The sequence below is a fragment of the Haliotis rufescens genome, unplaced genomic scaffold (genome assembly GCF_023055435.1).
Source record: "Haliotis rufescens isolate VD_foot unplaced genomic scaffold, xgHalRufe1.0.p SCAF_11, whole genome shotgun sequence".
Taxonomy (NCBI): Eukaryota; Metazoa; Mollusca; class Gastropoda; order Lepetellida; family Haliotidae; genus Haliotis; species Haliotis rufescens.
The window spans coordinates 32915585-32936631 of record NW_025963791.1 but is presented as its reverse complement, the minus strand read 5'-3'; the positions used below and the strand labels follow the sequence as shown (position 1 = coordinate 32936631).

The 21047-nt window shown below is 40.6% G+C and overlaps 1 protein-coding gene across 1 annotated transcript in view; it reads left to right on the top strand.

The window, feature by feature from the left end:
• LOC124132486 (tripartite motif-containing protein 2-like) overlaps positions 1 to 13984 on the top strand; it is a 77253-nt gene extending 63269 nt beyond the window's left edge. The window contains exons 2-3 of the mRNA XM_048392599.1: positions 10388 to 10685; positions 11595 to 13984. Of these exons, the coding sequence (XP_048248556.1) occupies positions 10388 to 10685; positions 11595 to 13234 (1938 nt within the window). The 3' untranslated portion in view covers positions 13235 to 13984. The remainder of the gene's footprint in view (positions 1 to 10387; positions 10686 to 11594) is intronic.
• Positions 13985 to 21047: the final 7063 nt, after the last annotated feature.

The window sequence follows — 21047 nt, the reverse complement described above, 5'->3', positions numbered from 1 at the left end:
TTTTTTACACTGGAGACACTTAATATTACTCTTTACAGCTGAAAAGGTTGAAAGAATTCTAAACAGAATCTCACCTCGTACACTTCTGTTGTTAGACATTAGGGCTGGGTAAGGTGGGTCCTGAGTTGGGTGGGTCCTAGGTTGGATCTGGGCACCCACAAGATTACCCGGACCCATAGTTAGTCACATGATATATTGTTCAATAACAATAAAACTCCATGGCTACACCACAAATCACTAATGTTTCCTATTTCTTTCTGACGATCCACCTATTCCTTCTGACTTTTATATATCTGAGTAAAGGTAAAGCTTCAGTCAACCTCAGTGTATGCATGATCAGTTCGTTTATACATGTATCGAAAGGGTTTTTGCGAGGGCTCCTGTAACACATTTCTGATCAGGCATTTTCTACCCTACTCGAATCCTACAGCAGGTTCCCTTGTCGGGTGAGGTCAGGGTGTAGGGCACCTGGGTAGGTTTAGGTAATAGGGGGTCGAGTACCTGGGTAGGGTCAGGTAAAAGGGAGTCTGGTACCTTGGTAGTACATTTGGACTAGTAGCCATCTACCTGTCTGTTCAGGTTCGAATTATGTTTTCAACCTGCTTAATGTTTGAGATTAATATTATGAGCATGTCATGACACTCAAACCAAAGTGTTAGGTTTGAAAAACCCTTCATAATTGTTGAAAATCTTTAAGAATATTCTACCAAAGCACACGGTCAAGGAATCTGGAACAATTATATGACGTCTAGCAGCACAATTAGATTTGTGCATGCAATTATAATAACTTTTGTTCACGGTATTTTTACTTGTTCTTACGGAACTCTCCCTATAGCACAGATCCGTCATGGAATGTATCCAAATACTGCACGTCTGGGCAAGGTTAAGTCATTGTGCCGTCACACACAACTACAACAAAACAACTAAACAGGTGTTTGCATTACTTGCCAAAATGCAAGCAGACCCACTCCAACCTTATCTTAAATGTCCCGAACCCTTTTGCCACAAGCAACAATATATCCAGAACCATTTGGACTTCACCAAATTAGGTGACAGCTGACCTCACCAATATCTGAATTCATCTTTCAGCCCTAACGTTGTCTAGTGCAGGACAAATTTAAAGGACAATGTTGAAAGTATTGAAAAGTTGATGGCTTTTTCTTTGTAGATTCAGAGTTTCCATATAATGGACTATAATCGACTTGTTTGACTTGCTTATTGGAATTTGCTGAGTAAGTGAGTTTAAATTTAACGTCGCATCAGAAAGTTGGAGTATTGTTGCCCTTTTAAAGTCAGAAAGTCACATCCTTCTAGCTTCATTTATAACAAAGTTATGATCAAGTCCAGGGTCTATAAGATATGTCATAAGAGTGTGTTTTAGAAAACTGATTGTGACAGTGTTTTAATCCTGCACAAGAGAATCACTGTATATGTAGACGAAAACGAACTCATGATAATCAAGAAAGGTTAAAGAAGTGACGACTTGTAAAAATAAGAGCCTAAATAGTTCGAATGACTAATTTACGTGTTTACTATGTTCAAAAACAAATTTGAAACCTCACATCATGGTCAGCCTTCGACGGGCTTCGTCTATCAGGAAACATGCCATGCTGATGTTTCAGGATATAAACGCATTTTCCCATGCTAAAGTAAACAGTGAAAATATCTATTGGAACAATTTGCAATTCATGCTTGTTCCAGTCACCATTCCCGGATTGTTATTTCTCTTTCGTGGCGTGATTCTTGTACGCAGACACTTCGCGATACGCAGATTGCTGATGATTAGCATTGCAGGCACATCTCAGATATGTCCATACTGATATTAAAGTGTAGCGAATGTATTTCGCTGTGCACGTGAACTTGGCAGCGTTGTGGACAAGGTCAAGGTTATTCAGTTATTCGGGATATAGCCCGTATGACAAGGATTTCTCTGTTTGCTTTGATATCTTTAAATATTATCTGAAACATTACTGAAATAAGATCAATTGAATTTTAATACGATCTTAATTCGACGAAGGCCAGTAACATATCAACGAAAGGTATCTCTGTATGAGACGCGAAGTAACACAGTGAAAGTGAACAGCATATATTCTTGCACCGCTCATGTACCTACCCAAGAAACGTACTCGACGCATTTTCGTTTTTAAATCTACGAAAGGACGTTTAACTTTACTGCAACATTTTGACAACACAGTGTTGATCCAACGTACCAGGTCAACGCTACCATAAGACTCAGTTGAAAGATATACATCGTGCAACGAGGAGCATAAACACGGTGTGTTTACTTTGGAAATTCGGCTTAGAAAGTTAACTACTTCCACCAAAAATGCTTCAGAGATACTCAAAGCTTCTTGAAAAGGAGTCTGCACTATTTGTCTGCTTTCTGTTTATCTTCTAAAGTGAAGGCCTATCTCATAGATAACATCAGTATTCTGAGTTACACAAGTAGATCACATGGTCGGGCGTACACTGATCTTGTGACTGGAAAGATATCATATCAACCCAGGACAGGGGGCAACTGAGAGGTAGGTTTGGTGTTGGCACTGGACATAACACGGAATAATTCCATAATATCCAAATCATTACCTAACATATTATTAGTAAACATTCGTTAATATTTAATATTGGTCGATATTTTTCTAGCACCGCCAAAAGTATATTTTTTTGGAGGTAAATGATTTAGGAAGAGATAAGAGATAAAATATATATTTCATTATTTATAGCCAACCAGAGATCAAGAAGTGTAAGTCATTTTCTAACTGGTCGACCCGCAGCCTTCAGTAGAGACATATAGACCAACTGTTTCTATACCATGAATGGATGAGGCGATACGGTAACCCCCGCTAGATAGTTGTAGAGAGTGAACTCTGGTCCTACTGTGTACACAGAACTGCGGCTGTACTTTCACTGTTGATAGGCTCTTGACATTACAATGCTCAAAGGAGAACTGGCAAGGTAATTGCAAGTGTCTTTTGTAAATATTCGTTATCGTATCTCTTCCCGTTAGAAACACCCATTTCACGACCAGACCCTGATACTCGTATCTTCCTTTGTTGTATTTAATACATGAACAGTTTTTATCAATATCGCATAAAGCTGTAGGAATGGTGCATTATCCTTTTTTCACATCTATACACCAGTATATGTACTGCCTTCATACAACAACCTGTCAGTTAAACGCAATCTATCATGCCAACATTGGACGCTTTAACATTTATGCAAAATATTTTCACAAAAAGGACCTCGCATTAAAAAATCCTGTATAAGAAGTTGATTTGTACCAGTATATAATGTATAGCTAACACATGCATATACTGTATGTGTTCCCCATGAAGATCCGGGTTAGAATGGGTCTTCGGCAATCAATGCTTGTCGTATTGTATCATGTCATCGTGTCCTAATTACCTAGATGTCAGTCACAACCTTGTTTGGTCCAGACGCGATAATTTACAGATCGCCGTCATATAACTGGAATAGTTCCGAGTGCGGCGTTCAACAACAAACACAACAAATCACATGTAGAGAATAATACATAAGTGTGTTTCCGTATCATAAATATCAAAATTTATAGAATAAAAGTTGAATTGTTCGACCCTGTAACGAGCATACAACACATTCCTCATATTTGATATTTACGATTCGGAATCACACGAGGGTAATCTTGTCACCCTGTCATATCATTCTTACAATAATCTCGATCAATGATGTTCAATTTTTCAACCTGATCTCACTCAGCTTCAGAAACCGCTTATGAATATAGTGTTTGAGTGAACTGTCCCATGTATCATACGGTGATTTACAGCCATGTTTGTCGACATGATTATCCACATATCGGGAAGAAACTTTCGTCTATAGGTTACAGATGAAGCAGATATTGAATCGATGTATGGAGATTAAAAGTTGTACCTGCTCGCTGACCATTCGCACGTTAATGGGATCATGATACCAAGTATGACATGACACAGGACACAGCTGGCAACCACATGCACAATACTGTCATAGGCCACAGCATCACTATCTCTCAAGATATAAACGGGTGACACAGTGCAGGTCTCGTAAACTCTTCTGTGTGTACCTGAGCCCCGTTACACAAAGTGACCTTAGCCTTACACCATAATATGTTGGTCACTTGGCATTTGCAAACATTGAATAAACAGACATTGTAATACACAGAGAATATAAGGAAAAAGACTCTTTGTTGATGTTTTGCTCAGCGGCTATGTGTCCTCCTCCGTGTTCTAGTGGTGGAGCGTCTGGGGTTCGATTCCCGGCCGACACTCTGCATTAAGAGGCTAAAACAAGGACTGGTCGGCTCGGAGTCAGCATACTGTGTGTGAGTATACACACACACACACACACACACACACACACACACACACACACACACACACACACACACACACACACACACACACACACACACACGCACACACACACACACACACGCACGCACGCACGCACGCACGCACGCACGCACACACGCGCACACACACACACACACACACACGCGCGCGCACACATCGCTATATGAGTGCAATAAGCTTGGACGCGACCTCACCTCAGCGGCTATGAATCACATTTTAGAAACAGATGCCCTTGTTTGGATAGTAAGTGGTTACAATTCTGTAGATCATTGGAGATCCCCTCCCCACCACCCCCGCAGATGGTGACACCTGGATTAACGGGGTTTCACTCTCACTGTCTTACTACAGTCCGTTACAACCTGCCTCGTGCTTGTTTTAATTGTTAATTGTAAAATTTATCATTGAAACATTCTCTGTATTACCAATCATTGACATACATGTAAAGTATTCATTGTATTGAGGACTCTGAGAACGTTCTCAAATTAATACATCCATATAATGATATTGTGTTCACAAGCTTTCGTCGACGTCGTTTTCACATTGATAGATCTTGACCTTTAATCGTTACCACACGCTTGCGAAAACATTTCTATTTATAGACTGATGAGGGGTTATGAACATGTCTCATCACCGTACTGGCATTACTTTCCGAATTTCAAGTTTACGAGTCACTCGGGAGTGAATGAAGCTGGCATTAATAATGTCCTAGTGAGACTTTAACTAAACTGATTGCAAGGCTGAAGTTGACTCAAGGGGCGAGGTGATAAAGGTTCTTGTTTGCCCATTACAAATATCGAATATTATTTACAAGTTGTCATTTTTCTCTCGTGCATATTTCCAACTTCTAAAATCTAACTATGATCAAGACAAAGTAAAGCCCAATTCCCTCTTACAGAAAAGAACTCTAATTTGAATTTAAATATTTATTTGAAAACTGACAGAAACTTCAACGTACATCCTTCTAACATGACATTTTATATTTCGAGAAAGGGAGAAGACTTGTGTTCATAATTATAAATCCACAGGGCAATCCAAAAAGGAAAGTGATACACAAATTGATATGTGATGAGCTGTTCGAAATCCAATTAATTATTCGATATGAGGAACATGCATACAGTTATATTTGTTGTTACATACGATTAAACCGTGAACAACTGAGTCTGGTGTAATGGTTTTCGTGTGACTGATATTTTTTTTTCAAAAACAATACTTACAAAAATACGTAGTTTGATTGAACAAGTATTTGATGGTGAGAGGTTGATTGTTCCAGTGAGAAGCAAATGTGGAGGAACAGCGTCTGTGGTCACATGTTGGTGGTATGGTGAGCATTCAGACGCTGGTCGATCTGGGGTATCTAGATGGTACATGTTCTCTCACCAAACTTGATAGGTATGATGGAGCTGAGCCCTTAATACATAGGTAGGCGATACTCAGGATCTTATGTTCGATCCTTACTGAGGCCGGTATCCAGTGGAGGCGAATCAAGACTGGTGAGATTTAGGAGTGTTTGTTGCTTCATGTGATAATTCGGGTTAAGTTGTACAGAACAGTCTTTAGTTATAGTGCAAGGACACCAACTAACCTCAACATGCATCAACTCGATAATTCGAAAATGACGAATGCAGATTTAACTGAATATTCCCAACGGAAACACTGTCGATGATCTGATCTAATACTGACAACCCTTCCCCCAGACAAAAAACAACACACATTCACAAGGCTTGGTGGCCTATCTTTTTATTTGCTAGTGATCTATAGCTCATTTTTATGTTGTATTGTGACATTTCGTGATAATTTTGTATGGTTGTTTGCTATTTTTAACGATTAATCTGTGATATTCTAGTTATTTTACTGTCCATTGATGACAGTTTTTTATTTATTGATAATATATAATAACTTCTCGTCACGATATGGCTGAAATATTGCCGGTGTGACATTAATGTTTTTTTTAACTCACTCTAAATAGAATCTCACCCTCATACATTATTGTCAGCCATTAGGGTTGGGTCGGGTACTCGGGAGGGGTGGGTCGGGTACTCGGGTGGGGTTGGTCCTGTGACGGATCCGGGTGTCCAAGATTACCTGGATAGGTGGTTAATCACGTGATATATTGTTCAATGACAATAACAACAAAACTCTATGGCTACACTGCAAATCGCATTTCTTTTTGACAATACACATATTCCTTCTGAATTATATATGTCTGAGTAAATATACAGGTGTGTTCATTAACGATTTCCCCTAAACAACTTAGTGTTATCATATTTGGTTAAATTTCACATGTGTAATGGTACATGTACCTATGGGTTATGTCTGAATTTGCAGCACCGAACTATTAATCTTACCACTTTTACAGGTGTTACGATCTAGTAGGGTGTGACAATGGAGCCAGTAGAATACAGAGCAGTGATTAGGTTTTTATATTTGAAAGGTCGCACACCAAAAGAAACTTTCGATGAAATGAAAGCAACTTATGGGGAAGATGCCCCATCATATGACGTTGTTAAACACTAGCATCGCCAGTTCAAGTGTGGTCGGACATCTGTGGAAACAGCTGCCATTCCTGCTCGCCCCCATTCAGCCATTGATGAGGACACTATCCATCAAGTGGAGGCCGCCATTTTGGCAGACCGACGTATAACTGTTCGCCAGTTAGCACAAGATGTCAAGATCAGTGTAGGGGTTGTGGAAAAAATCATCCAGGACAATTTGAACATGATAAGGTGTCTGCACGATGGATTCCCAGGTTGCTCACACCTTTTCAAAAGCAGGAACGAGTCAATTGCTCAAAGGATCTTTTGGACATGTGCCAAAAGAAACAGGCAAACTTTTTTAACAGACTTATCACACAGGATCAAACATTGGTCCATCACTATGATCTTGAGACTAAAGTTCAGTAGATGCAATGGAAGCATGTAGAGTCACCACCCCCAAAGAAGGCACGTGTCCAACCCTCTGCAGGCAAGGTCATGCTCACGGTGTTTTGGGACCAGCACGGAGTAGTGATGATGGATTTTGGCAAAGGGTACCACAATTACAGGAGCTTATCATGAAATTGCGGGACGCTTTCAAGCTTAAGAGGCGTTGCATGCTGACCAAGGGTGTCCGTCTCCTGCAAGACAATGCTCCAGTACATAACTCTCATGTTGCCCAGACAGAAGCGCGGTCCTGTGGCTATGAAATCTTTCCACATCCTCCTTACTCTCCTGACCTTGCACCATCTGACTTCCTCCTCTTTCCAACCGTGAAGTCATTTTTGAAGGGAAAACGTTTCACAGATGATGAAACACTGATTTCTGTAGTCAAGTCCTGGTTTGAGACGCACAATGAGGGTTGTGGTTCCTATGTGGAGAAAGACTAATACCTATGCCAAGTTTCATTCCACTAGGTCTATCGGAAGTGGGTCAGGGGAAATCTTTCATGAACACCCCTCGTAGGTTTTAGTCAACATCAGTGTATGCATGTTTAGATCTTTTTATACAATTAACAATTAAACAATTTCCAACCCAACTCGAAAACAACAGCAGGTTCCTGGGTAAGGTTAGGTAATAGGGGATCGGGTACTTGAGTTTGGTCAGGTAATAGGAGATCGGGTCCCCGGGTAGGGCCAGGTAATAGATGGTTGGGTTCTTGGGTAGGGTCAGGTAATAGGGGGTCGGGTACTTGGGTAGGGTCAGGTAATAGGGGGTCGGGTACTTGGGTAGGGTCAGGTAATAGGGGGTCGGATACTTGGGTAGGGTCAGGAAATAGGGGGTCGGATACTTGGGTAGGGTCAGGTAAGAGGGGATTCGGGTACCTGGGTAGTAATTCTGGACTCATCTACCTGTCTGTTCACCTGTATTAATTTATTGTGTGGTTGTCAGTGGCTCCCATTTATAAAACTTGATTGCGGACTAAAATATTTCACATATTGAAAGAAACTGATCAATATCAACATTAATGGTAGTGTAACTCCTCACAGTGATATCGAGGGGCGGTGGAGTAGCAGCCTAGCGGTAGAAGCGTTCGCTTGTCACGCCAAAGACCCAGGTTCAATTCCCCACATTGGTACAATGTGTGAAGACCATTTCTGGTGTCCCCCGCCGTAATATTGCTGGAATATTGCTAAAACGGCATAAAACCATGCTCACTCACACACTACAGCGACATTAAAGCCTATCGTGCCTCTGATGCTATCGTCTGTAATGCTACAAGTTTATGTCTTTCTGGTCACATGCACATTTCTCAGTTTACTTTCAAAATGGTGGCATGTTCAAATCATAAAAAAATCTTGCACATATTTTCAAGAACTAACTCTGAGTCAAACTGTCCATCACAGGATGATGATATGAATAACACTACTGTGGCTATTACTGCCAGCAGTCCTACAAGGTGTTTATTGCAGATGTGGGTTGGCATAGTGGAATCAAGGAATTCAACAATGTGTGAAGCCCATTTCTGGTGTCCCCCGCCGTGATATTGCTGGAATATAAGCGGCGTAAAACCATACTCACTCATGACAAGTTTTCAAAGTTTGTTGTTCAGACACATCGTAACAATTGGAATGTTTTCAATTTTGTCTTGTCTTATTATTTAAGTTCTCAAATGAAAAATTCTTTGTAAGCCTAAATCAATGTGGTTCCTTAAATTTTAATGTGGCTCTTAGAGTTTGAAAGGGCACCTAGAAAAATATTGCCAGCAGCCTAGTGGCTCCCAGGAAATATATATAGTACTAATATATATATAAGTACTGTGGTGTGCTAGCTTTTACAAGAGACATAAGTCGGAACATGGTGCATGAATGTGTGTATGAAGTCACATGGTATAATTTGACTTCTTCTTAAGTAACTCAACCTGTAGCCCAGATCCTTCCATGGAATGTCTCCAAGTACTGCACGTCTGGGACAGGTCCTGTGATTCTGATGTCAAACACAACTGCAAGAACACAGGTTTTTGCATTACATGCGAAAATGCAAGCAGACCCATCTCAACCTTTTCTTGAAGGCCCCGATTTTTTTCCTACCACCAACAATATATCTGGACTGATTGAGTGAGTATGGTTTTAAGCTGCTTTTAGCAATATTTCAGCAATATCATGATGGGGGACACCATAAATGGGCTTCACAAACTGGACTGTATATTGATGTAACTTTCTTTTATTGTTATGGGTTTTACAAATGTTTGACATTCAGGTAAACAAAGTCATTCGTCGAGGTGTAAAAATGACACAATAGAGATGTGTTGACTTGGTCCTGAATACTAACGTTCACAGTTACCTCCCTTGTATTGTGACTGTGAGGGGGCGTGTCTATTATCAGTAAAGCAAGGCTTGGTTGGTGTTGACGGAGGTGGATTACAGGTCATAAATACAAGACCCTATTGTTGGTTGTTTTAGAGTTAGCTTTTGATATTAAAACAAAGGCGCATATCAAACAATGACGACAGTTTACCTCCACATCTACACCAGTGAAGTTCACATCAATCCTAATCTCACATGATCACAATACATTCATATATTCAGTTTTGATTCATCTATTCAAGGTGAATCTTGTATTGTGTGGAAACAACGATCGATCTTGTGCTTATGACAGAATTCATACGAAACTATAATGTAGGAACATATTTTATTGAAACAATAGTAGAAACAATTACATAGACACACGCTTCTGAAACACCTTGTTTGACATGAAGTAACGCTATGTAGAATTTGTTATTCCTGAGCACTATGGATTGGTCGATATGGTCATTTTTGTTACAAGAAATGATATGTAAACGACTCCTTCGACATGGGTTTACAGAGGAGTTTCAGCATACTTAGTGGTGCACACAAGTTACTGACGGGGTGATTGTGTTTGGTGTTATGCCGCTTAATGCAGTATTTCAGTTATATCATCGCGTGTCAGCTTGATATGGAAGGTTAGCCCGAAGTCGCACTCAAGAAATGTTATTGTCTCAAACTAAACACATGTAACGCCATTACAAAATGGAACATCTTCAGCTGAAATTATTTCTTGGAAAAGTGAACAGTTATTTATGTTTTACAGATGGCGACGTCGCGGGCTGAGAAAGTTACAGAATTCCTCACCTGTGTGATCTGCCAGGAACTGTACACAGACCCCTGTACACTGAGGTGTGATCACACATTCTGTAGAAAATGTGTCACAGGATACATCCAAACCAGACCAGATGCTGTACAGTCCCAGACGATCCCCTGTCCCTGCTGTCGACAAGATACCAATGTCCCCCATCCCAGCCGATCAGTGGAGGAGTGGGCGGGGCAGATGAAACCCAGCATCATTATACAGGGGCTGATTGACACTCAAGCTGACGTTGTCAAAACAGGTACCGTAATGGGTTTATTACATTATGAACTACACATTCATTTCACAAACTAGTGAAATCTAGTAATAAGAATCATGTTTGTAATGAGGCATGTTAAAGGGTACTCATTATTTGTTTAAACATGCAGTATAATTACAGTATTGATGTTAACAGTATGTTCAATGATACCAATTAACTCCACTAAACGACTCCAGAAAATATACATTTGTTACAAACATGACTCCAACTGTAATCACAGCATAGACATATTTACAATATATTTTGACGTCGGGACCATGTGCACTGGCAATGCTAATTGACCTGCTGATTATTATCGGTTTACATGATGCTTATATAATCAGATGACCCATAAAGCACTTGAAAATATTATTATCTGAAAACATCTACAACTGGCAGTTTATTAAAAGGTAATGTGTAATGATAGAATGTTTCAGGTTGATGATAGTGAGTGAGTGAGTGAGTGAGTGAGTGAGTGAGTGAGTATGTACTTTTGCCGCCTTCAGCAATGTTCCAGCAATATCACTGCGGGAGACACAACAAATGGACTTCACACATTTTACTCATGAGGGGAATCAAACCTGGCTAACCCTTATACCTCTTGGCTTCCTCATCGCCCGTGTGATCAGAACTGTACACTAATAAGTGTAATTGTACCTGTTGAAACTACATGTACATAACTGGGTGAATGAGTTCAGTTGTACGCCACTGCTAATCATGCCAATATGGGGCTTCACACATCAAACCAATGGGCCTGACGAGCCAACACGTTATCTCCAAGCCTACACCCACCGCCCTATTCGTGCATTGAAAATAGGTGAGAGGGGGTGATTTTATCTGGATTCTCAATCTTCTAATTTATATAAATAATGTTATGATATGTCAAATAACTATAGACATGTCCACTTACAGGTTCCGCTTTATGTTGCTCAGTGTGTGAGAAGTTAGGGGAGACAACTCCGGGAGCCTCATGGTGTTCTCAGTGTCAAGTGTCCCTCTGCGAAAGATGTGTCAAGATACATCGTGCAAGTCCTGCATCACATGACCATGAGATCTGTGACCTTTCAGGGGAGGTCAAGGTGAAGAGGAGGCGTAAGGTGATGTGCAGGGAGCACAAGGATGAGGTTATAAAGCTTGTGTGTAAAGACTGCCACAAAGCTGTGTGTCAGACATGTTGTGTTGTTTACCATAGGAAATGTGAGTCTGTCGTTACCATTCAGTCAATGTTGCCAAACCTGAAATACCATTTAAGAAGGCATGCTAAACAGTTATCAAAGAAAATACATAGAAAAGAAACAATTGTTAAGAAAACAGACGAGAAAATTAGCGGAATTGAGAAAAACAAAATAGCAGTAGAAAATCACATTAAATCTGCTGTTAAGAGAGCCATAGCCAACATCAAGCAGAAAGAAAAACAGCTGATGAATGAATTCAAGGATATGACAGACAAACAAACTAAGCAAATTAAATCAGATGTAAAACTTGAAGAGATTGAGATGCAGATGTACAGACAACATTGTGAGTTCATTGACCAGGCCTTGGTATCGGACTGCGAGATGGACCTGTATGACGCGTATCAGGCCTGCGAGCCGGGGGCTGTAGAGTTGGGGGATGTCAGGGACACAGACACAGCAGACACACGGAGAATAGATGACATCAAGTTCACACCTGACACTGACAACGTCCAGCACATCCTAGATGACCTACACCTTGGGGAGATTGACGTCACATACCAGGAACAGGGCACACGTCTGACGTCTCCAGTGCGAGTTAACGTGATAGATGTGAAGATGGCGGGTGATGAGGTGGAGCCTGGTCTATGTTACGTCACAGTCCTGGTTGTAGTTGGCATACGGACAGTTGTAGTCACTGACTTAAATAACAAGTGTGTGAAATCCTTCTACACTAGAAACAACTTGATATGCCAAAGTAAACTAACCCTGGACGACTCTCCACATGGTGTAACACAGTTGAAGGAGAACCAGGTGATGGTTGCTGTCCCTGACTCCAGTCAGATTGTAAAAGTAGAAGTGACCCCCGACCTTGTGCTGCTCTCGACCATCAAAACAAGCAACGGGTACTACAGTCTCGCTGTCCTGAGTCCTTCATCTCTAGCAGCAGGTTCTGACGACTGTGTTGATATCCTGGACATGGCAGGACACGTGCTGAGGTCAGTCACTACACAAAACAATGAGACACTGTTTGCCTCCCCCACCGACATGTGTGTCAACAACAAGGGTAACATACTCGTGTCTGACAGACGTGAGCAGTCTGTGACATGTGTGACGTCAGAGGGGGATGTTGTGTGGAGATACGCCCGTACTGGAGACAGAGCACTCGACCCTTTTGGTATTACGACTACTCCAACAGGAGACATCCTGGTTGCTGACAGCAACAATGTGGTACGGCTGACAGAGACAGGGGATTATGTCACAGATCATCAGGACATTGACTGTGATCCATATGGATTGTATGTCGATAGACATGACACACTGTATGTTTGTATTGAAGGTCAGTTACACGAAGTAAACTTCATGAAGTCACATCAATAATAGCGTGATTTCAATCATCACTATCACTGGTGTTAATTCACAATAACAACTCAAAATGGACTCTTCCGATTCGGATGTGAATGATCATACAAAGGTGTATCCACAGACATTATGTCCGCATCATTACACATCACATTATGTGTTTAGCAACCTGGTTCTCTTTATTAAATTGCCTCCGTGTTCTAGTAAGTACGTTGTCGGCCGGGAAGGCTAAAAGCCCGTGTATTGATCCCAGTCTGTCCAAAAGATACCAATACTTCACTCTTTTCTCAGTAGATATGATATGGTTTACTTGTTATTGAAGTGCTCACATGACTACCTGGACCTGTGGATGGTCACTTGATATATTGTTTAATGACACTAATGAGTTCCCAACTCTTGAGACCATCAGCGGGTTCCCGGGTCGGGTTGGTTACCCGGGCTGTAGATTTGGACTCGTCCCAGGTCCAGTCAGTAGCATGTTAGGTACGTGGTCCATTGCACCGTGGTCCTAGAATGTTTACTTTATTAGATAGTAGATAGGGTGTTCCATATAGGATGTTTGTGATGTCATGAAGTTTGTTTTGTTGAACGTTATGGTGAGTCACTTAATAACAAATAGCTCCTGCATCATACCTGTACGGAGGAACACTTCTACAATTGTGTTTATATCTCTAATGATTATAATAGTGTTGTAGTCATGGTACATTTCATTATTCAATTGTCAAAATATAAACTGTAAGTGATTCCATGTTATCGTTTAGCTAAAAATGAAATTATTTTTGTTTGTCAGCTCCATAATCAGAGACCATAAAATAGATGTAGTTTACTCTGCATAAACTGAACAAATATTAGGCCACGCACACCCTCGGATTTGTTTCATGACTGGCAGATAATAGAGTTGGTATATCTTGTGTTGCACTATTGCCCTGTACAGTGTCATATTTTGAATCGTCTACTCTTTGTGTTAATCGACTGCCTTTGAAGTTGTTATTGTTGTCTTGTAAAATGTATTTTTGTGCTTAGAGGGGTATGCACACTTTACGTTTTATACGCAGATTAACGCATGGTATGCACACAAGTTTTTTCAGATTGATACCTCCATAAACACAATAAATATTGTTAGGTCAATTCTTAAATAAATAAATTGCAAGCGAGACCGTTGCATTAGATTGGTTAACGTAAAATGCTTGCGTGACGTCGTAGGAATTCGCGGTGGCCCCCAGTTAAAATAAAATCATTGAAATTATTGAAAGAAAACTTCAATTGATTTCTTTTACTTATTTGTACTGAACACATTATCATTGGATCTTTTTAAATAGTATTTACACTCAGCAAGAGCAGAATGTATTTTTCACAAATAAAAAACATGACCCTATACCATTGTCTGTCATGTGCTTACACCTCCATACACGCAAAAACATATTGAAGTAAATTCTTAATTCGTAACTGGTTTCCAAAAGAGGTATTGCTGCGTTGAAGTTGCGTCACAATGTTTTGCAGACCAGTGTGACATCATCGGTTACCATGACGTCACGATCAACAGACATACCTCTTCTCTCTGCAACTGAAGCTGGTCAGCTGTACCTTTTTTTTACACCGGAAACAATTGATATTACTCTTTACAGCTGAAGAGGTTTGAAGAATTCTAAACAGAATCTCACCTCGTACACTTCTGCTGTTAGCCATTAGGGCTGAGTTGGATCTGGGTACCCACAAGATTACCCGGACCCGTAGTTAGTCACTTGATATGTTGTTCAATAACAATAAAACTCCATGGCTACACCACAAATCACTAATGTTTCCTATTTCTTTCTGACGATCCACCTATTCCTTCTGACTTTTATATATCTGAGTAAAGGTAAAGCTCTAGTTAATTTCAGTGTATGCATGATCAGTTCGTTTATACATGTATCTCAAGGGGTTTTGCCAGGGCTCCGGTAAAACATTTCTAATCAGGCATTTTCTACCCTACTCGAATCCTACAACAGGTTCCCTGGTCAGGTTAGGCCAGGGTGTAGGGTACCTGGGTAGGGTCAGGTAATAGGGAGTCTGGTACCTTGGTAGTAAATTTGGACTCATCTCAGGCCTAGAAGCAATCTACCTGTCTCTTCAGGTTCGAATTATGTTTTGAACCTGCTTAATGTATGAGTCTGAAATATTATGAGCATATCATGAAACTAAAACCAAAGTGTTAGGTTTGATAAATCGTTTAATATTCTAACAAAGCACACGGTCAAGGAATCTGAAACAATTATATGACGTCTAGCAACACAATTAGATTTGTGCATGCAATTTTAATAACTTTTGTTCACGGTATTTTTTACTTGATCTTACGTAACTCTCCCTATAGCACAGATCCGGCATGGAATGTATCCAAATACTGCACCTCCGGGACAGGTTAAGTCATTGTGCCGTCACACACAACTACAACAAAACAACTAAACAGGTGTTTGCATTACAAGCCAAAATGCAAGCAAACCCACCCCAACCTCATCTTAAATTCCCTAACCTTTTCGCCACCAGCAACAATGTATCCAGAAGCATTTGGACTTCACCAAATTAGATGACAGCTGACCTCACCAATATCTGTGTTCGTCTTTAAGCCCTAACGTTATCTAGTGCAAGACAACTTTAAAGGACAACAACACTCCAATGTTGAAAGTATTGAAAAAAGGATGGCTTTTTCTTCACAGATTCAGAGTTTCCATATAATGGACTATAATCTTGACTTGTTTGACTTGCTTATTGGAATCTGCTGAGTAAGTGAGTTTAAATTTAACGTCGCATCAGAAAGTTGGAGTATTGTTGCCCTTTTAAAGTCAGAAAGTCAAATGCCTCTAGCTTCATTTATAACAAAGTTAAGATCACTTCCAGGGTCTATAACATATGTTATAAGAGTGTGTTTGAGAAAACAAATTTTGACAGTGTATTAATCCTGCACAAGAGACTCACTGTATATGTTGACGAAAACGAACTCATGATAAGCAAGACGGGTTAAGGAATTGACGACTTGTAAAAATAAGAGCCAAAATAGTTCGAATGACTAATTTACGTGTTTACTATGTTTACAAACAAATTTGAAACCTCACATCATGGTCAGCCTTCGACGGGCTTCGTCTATCAGGAAACAGGCCTTGCTGATGATTTAGGATACATACGATGTACTTTCCCATGCTAAAGTAAACAGTGAAAATATCTATTGGAACTCCTCATTCAATTTGCAAATTATGGATGTTTCAGTCACCATTCACGGATTGTCATTTCTCTTTTGTGGCGTGATTCTTGAACGCTGACACTTCGCGATACGCCGATTGCTGATGATTGGCATTGCAGGCACATCTCAGATATGTCCATACTGATATTAAAGTGTAGCGAATGTAGTTCGCTGTGCACGTGAACTTGGCAGCGTTGTGGACAAGGTCAAGGTTATTCAGTTAGGGACTTAGAAAGACTCAGTTGAAATACGTATGTTTTGCAAGGAGGAGCATAAGCATGGTGTGTTTACTTTGGAAATTCGGCTCAGAAAGTTCCACCAAAACTACTTCAGAGACGCTCAAAGCTTCTTGAAAAGGATTCTGCACTATTTGTCTGCTTTCTGTTTCTTTTCACTCCTATCTCATAGATAGTGGGTGAGTATGGTTTTACACCGCTTTTAGCAAAATTCCAGCAATATCACGGCGGGGGACACCAGAAATGGGCTTCACACATCGTACCAATGTCGGGAATCGAACCCGAGTCTTCTGCGTGACGAGCGAACGCTTTAACCACGAGGCTACCCGACCGACCCTATCTCATAGATAACATTAGTACTCTGAGTTACACAAGTAGATCACATGGTTTGGCGTATACTGATCTTGTGACTAGAAAGATATCATATCAACACAGGACAGGGGACAAATCATAGGTAGCTTTGGTGTTGGCACTGGACATAACATGGAATAATTCCGTAATATATAAATCCTTACACATTATTAATAAACATTTAGGATTTAGGAAGAGTTAAGACATTAAATATATATTTTATTATTTTTAGCCAACCGGAGATCAAGAAGTGTAAGTCATTTTCTAACGGGTCAACCCACATCCCTCAGAAGAGACATATAGACCAACTGTTTCTATAATATGAATGGATGAGGCGATACGGTAACGGCCGCTAGATACATAGTTGTAGAGAGTGAACTCTGGTCCTACTGTGTACACAGAACTGCGGCTGTACTTTCACTGTTGATAGGCTCTTGACATTACAATACTCAAAGGAGAACTGGCAAGGTAATTGGAAGTGTCTTTTGTAAACATTCGTTATCGTAGCTCCTGACGTTGGAAACACCCATTTCACGACCAGACCCTGATACTCGTATCTTCCTTTGTTGTAATTCATTTTTGAACAGTTTTTATCAAACTCGCCTAAAGCTGTGGGAATGGTGCATTATCCTTTTTTCACATCTATACACCAGTGTGTGTACTGCCTTCATACAACAACCTGTCAGTTCAACGCAATCTGTCATGCCAGCATTGGACGCTGTTAAATTTATACAAAATATTTTCACAAAAATGACCTCGCATTAACAATTCCTGTATAAGAAGTTGATTTGTTCCAGTATATAATGACATGTATAGCTAACACATGCATATACTGTATGTGTTCCCCATGAAGATCTGGGTTAGAATGGGTCTCCGGCAATCAATACTTGTCGTATTGTATCATGTCATCACGTCCTAATTACCTAGATGTCAGTCACAACCTTGTTTGGTCCAGACGCGATAATTTACAGATCGCCGTCATACAACTGGAATAGTTCCGAGTGCGGCGTTCAACAACAAACACAACAAATCACATGTAGAGAATAATACATGAGTGTGTTTCCGTGTCATAAATATCAAAATTTATAGAATAAAAGTTGAATTGTTCGACCCTGTAACGAGCATACAACACACCGTGTATTCCTCATATTAGATATCTACGATTCGGAATCACATGAGGGTAATCTTTTTACCCTGTCATGTCATTCTTACAATTATCTCGATCAACGATGTTCAACCTGATCTCACTCAACTCCAGAAACCGCATATGAATATAGTGTTTGAGTGAAGTGTCCCATTTATCATGTAGTGTTTTACAGTGTATCGCGCAAGGCCGATCTTTATCTTGTGACAGGTTCGATTCCCGACATGGGTAAATGTGTGAAGCCCATTTCTGGTGTCCCCCGCCGTGATATTGCTGGAATATTGCTAAAAGCGGCGTAAAACCATACTCACACACTCACTCACTCACTCACATGCACAATGCTCGTATAAGCCACAGCGTCACTATCTCTCCAGATATAAACTGTTGACACAGGACACAGGTGGCAGCCACATGCACAATACTGTTATAGGCCACAGCGTCACTATCTCTCCAGATATAAACTGGGGACACAGGACACAGCTGGCAGCTACATGTACAATACTGTTATAGGCCACAGCGTCACTGTCTCTCCAGATATAAACTGGGGACACAGCACACAGCTGGCAGCCACATGTACAATACTGTTATAGGCCACAGCGTCACTCTCTCCCTCCAGATATAAACTAAGGACACAGGACACAGATGGCAACCACATGCACAAAACTCTCATAGGACACAGCGTTACTATCTCTCCAGGTATAAACTGTTAACACAGGACACAGCTGGCAGACACATGCACAATACTGTTATAGGCTACTGTTTCTTCAAATGATCACAATAAGCCAATCTGTCTACACAGCCTCTGCCCACACTGGATAGTGTTACAATAGGAAACACGTGTGCATTTTAAATAATGACGACAATGTCACGCATGTGTGAGTTTTATTGGCATTAATTAAGCCTCACCTCACATTGTCACAATAAGTCATGTATTTAGTATTAGTTCATCTCTACATGGCAAATCCTTAATTGTGTGGAAACAACAACCCTGTTTTTAACAGCAGAACCAGTAAGTTATTAGATAATGAGTTCAACTATTGAGTGAGTGAGTGAGTATGGGTTTACGCCGCTTTTAGCAATATTCTAGCAATATCATGTGCAATATCACACCACAATTTCAAACTTTAAGGAGCCACATTAAAATTTAAGGAGCCACATTGATTTAGGCTTACAAAGAATACATTATTTAAGAAATTAAATAATAACACAAGACAAGATTGAAAACATTCCAATTGTTCTGATGTGTCTGAACAACAAACTTTGAAAACTTGCCACAATGAGTGAGTGAGTGAGCATTGTTTTACGCCGCTTTTAGCAATATTCAAGCAATATCACGTCGGGGGACACCAGAAATGGGTTTCATGCATTGTACCCATTTCGGGGATCGAATCCGGATCTTCGGCGTGACGAGCAAACGCTTTTACCACTAGCCACCCGACCGCCCCTGCCACAATGAAGACAAATCATTGAACAATGACCCTTGTTGAAAGACCATCACTGGAATTCACTCAGGCAGTATCCTGAAACAATACTGTGGCTGCTTTTTTGCTTCATTCCAATGTTTCTCTTATGCATTTGCTTCGATTTCCGATTCATTTATTACAATCAGACATATTCATAGCAGTTGATACGTGCTGAGATCAGTCACTGCACACAACGAGACACTGTTTACCTACCCCGCCTACATGTGTGTCAACAACAAGAACAACATAATCATGTCTGACTTGGAGAAGAAGTCTGTGACATGTCTGACGTCAGAGGGGGGGGGGGGGGGGGGGTGGGGGGGGGTGGGGGTGGGGGTGGGGGTGTTGTTTGGAGATACGCCCTTACCGGAGACAGAACATTCATCACTTCTGGTATCTCAACTACTCCAACAGGGAGACATCCTGGTTGCTGGCAAGAACAGTGTGGTACAGCTGACAGAGACAGGGGATTATGTCACAGATAATCACTGGCTGTGATCCACAAGGATTGTATGTGGATAGACATGACACACTGTATGTGTGAGAAGAAAGTCAGATACACTAAATCAACTTCATGAAGTCACATCAACTATTGCATATATTCAATAGTCAGTGTTAACTGCACTTTAACAACTCAAACAGGTCTCTTCTGATAGGGGTGGGAATTATCATACAAAGGTGTATCCACAGACATTATTTCCACATCATTACACTTCACATTATGTGTTTAGCAACATGTTTCTCTTCATTAAACCACCATTGTGTTCTAGTAGGTAGAGCGTCTGACGGGAAAGCGAAGGGTCGGTGGTATGATCCCGATGTGCTCAAGAGATACCACGATGTCACTCTACCCTATATATATATATATTAGAAGATAGGATATGGTTTATTTGTATTAAACACATTGAAGTCAGTGCTTCAGTAGGGCTTGGGTGGGTAGCTCGGATACTCGGTCGAGGGGGTCCTAAGTAGGGCCCGGGTTACCAAAGGACTACATAGACCTGTGGTTAGTCACGGGATATATTGTTAACGACAATGACATTAACAACACAATGGTTAAAAAAAAACAAACTACCAATCGCTTCTGTTCGCATTTCTTTCTGACTATGCATACATTCCTTCTCACTTTTAGATGTTTGAGTTAAAACAAAGCCTCAGTCAACGTCAGTGTATGCATGACCAGATCGTTTTATACGTACATAGCGTTTTTTGCTTGGGCTCCAGTAAAAAAACAATTCCCAATCGGATGTTTAATCGTCTACAGTCTTTTTGTGTTAATGACTAGATAAGAAGCCTTTGAATTTATTCCATGATTGTGAGTGCAAGTGATTCCGTGGCATTTGATTGGTTAACCTAAAGAAATTAGTCCACGCCCACAAGCGAACTACTTGCAAGACGTAGTAGGACTTTCAAGTGTCTGGCC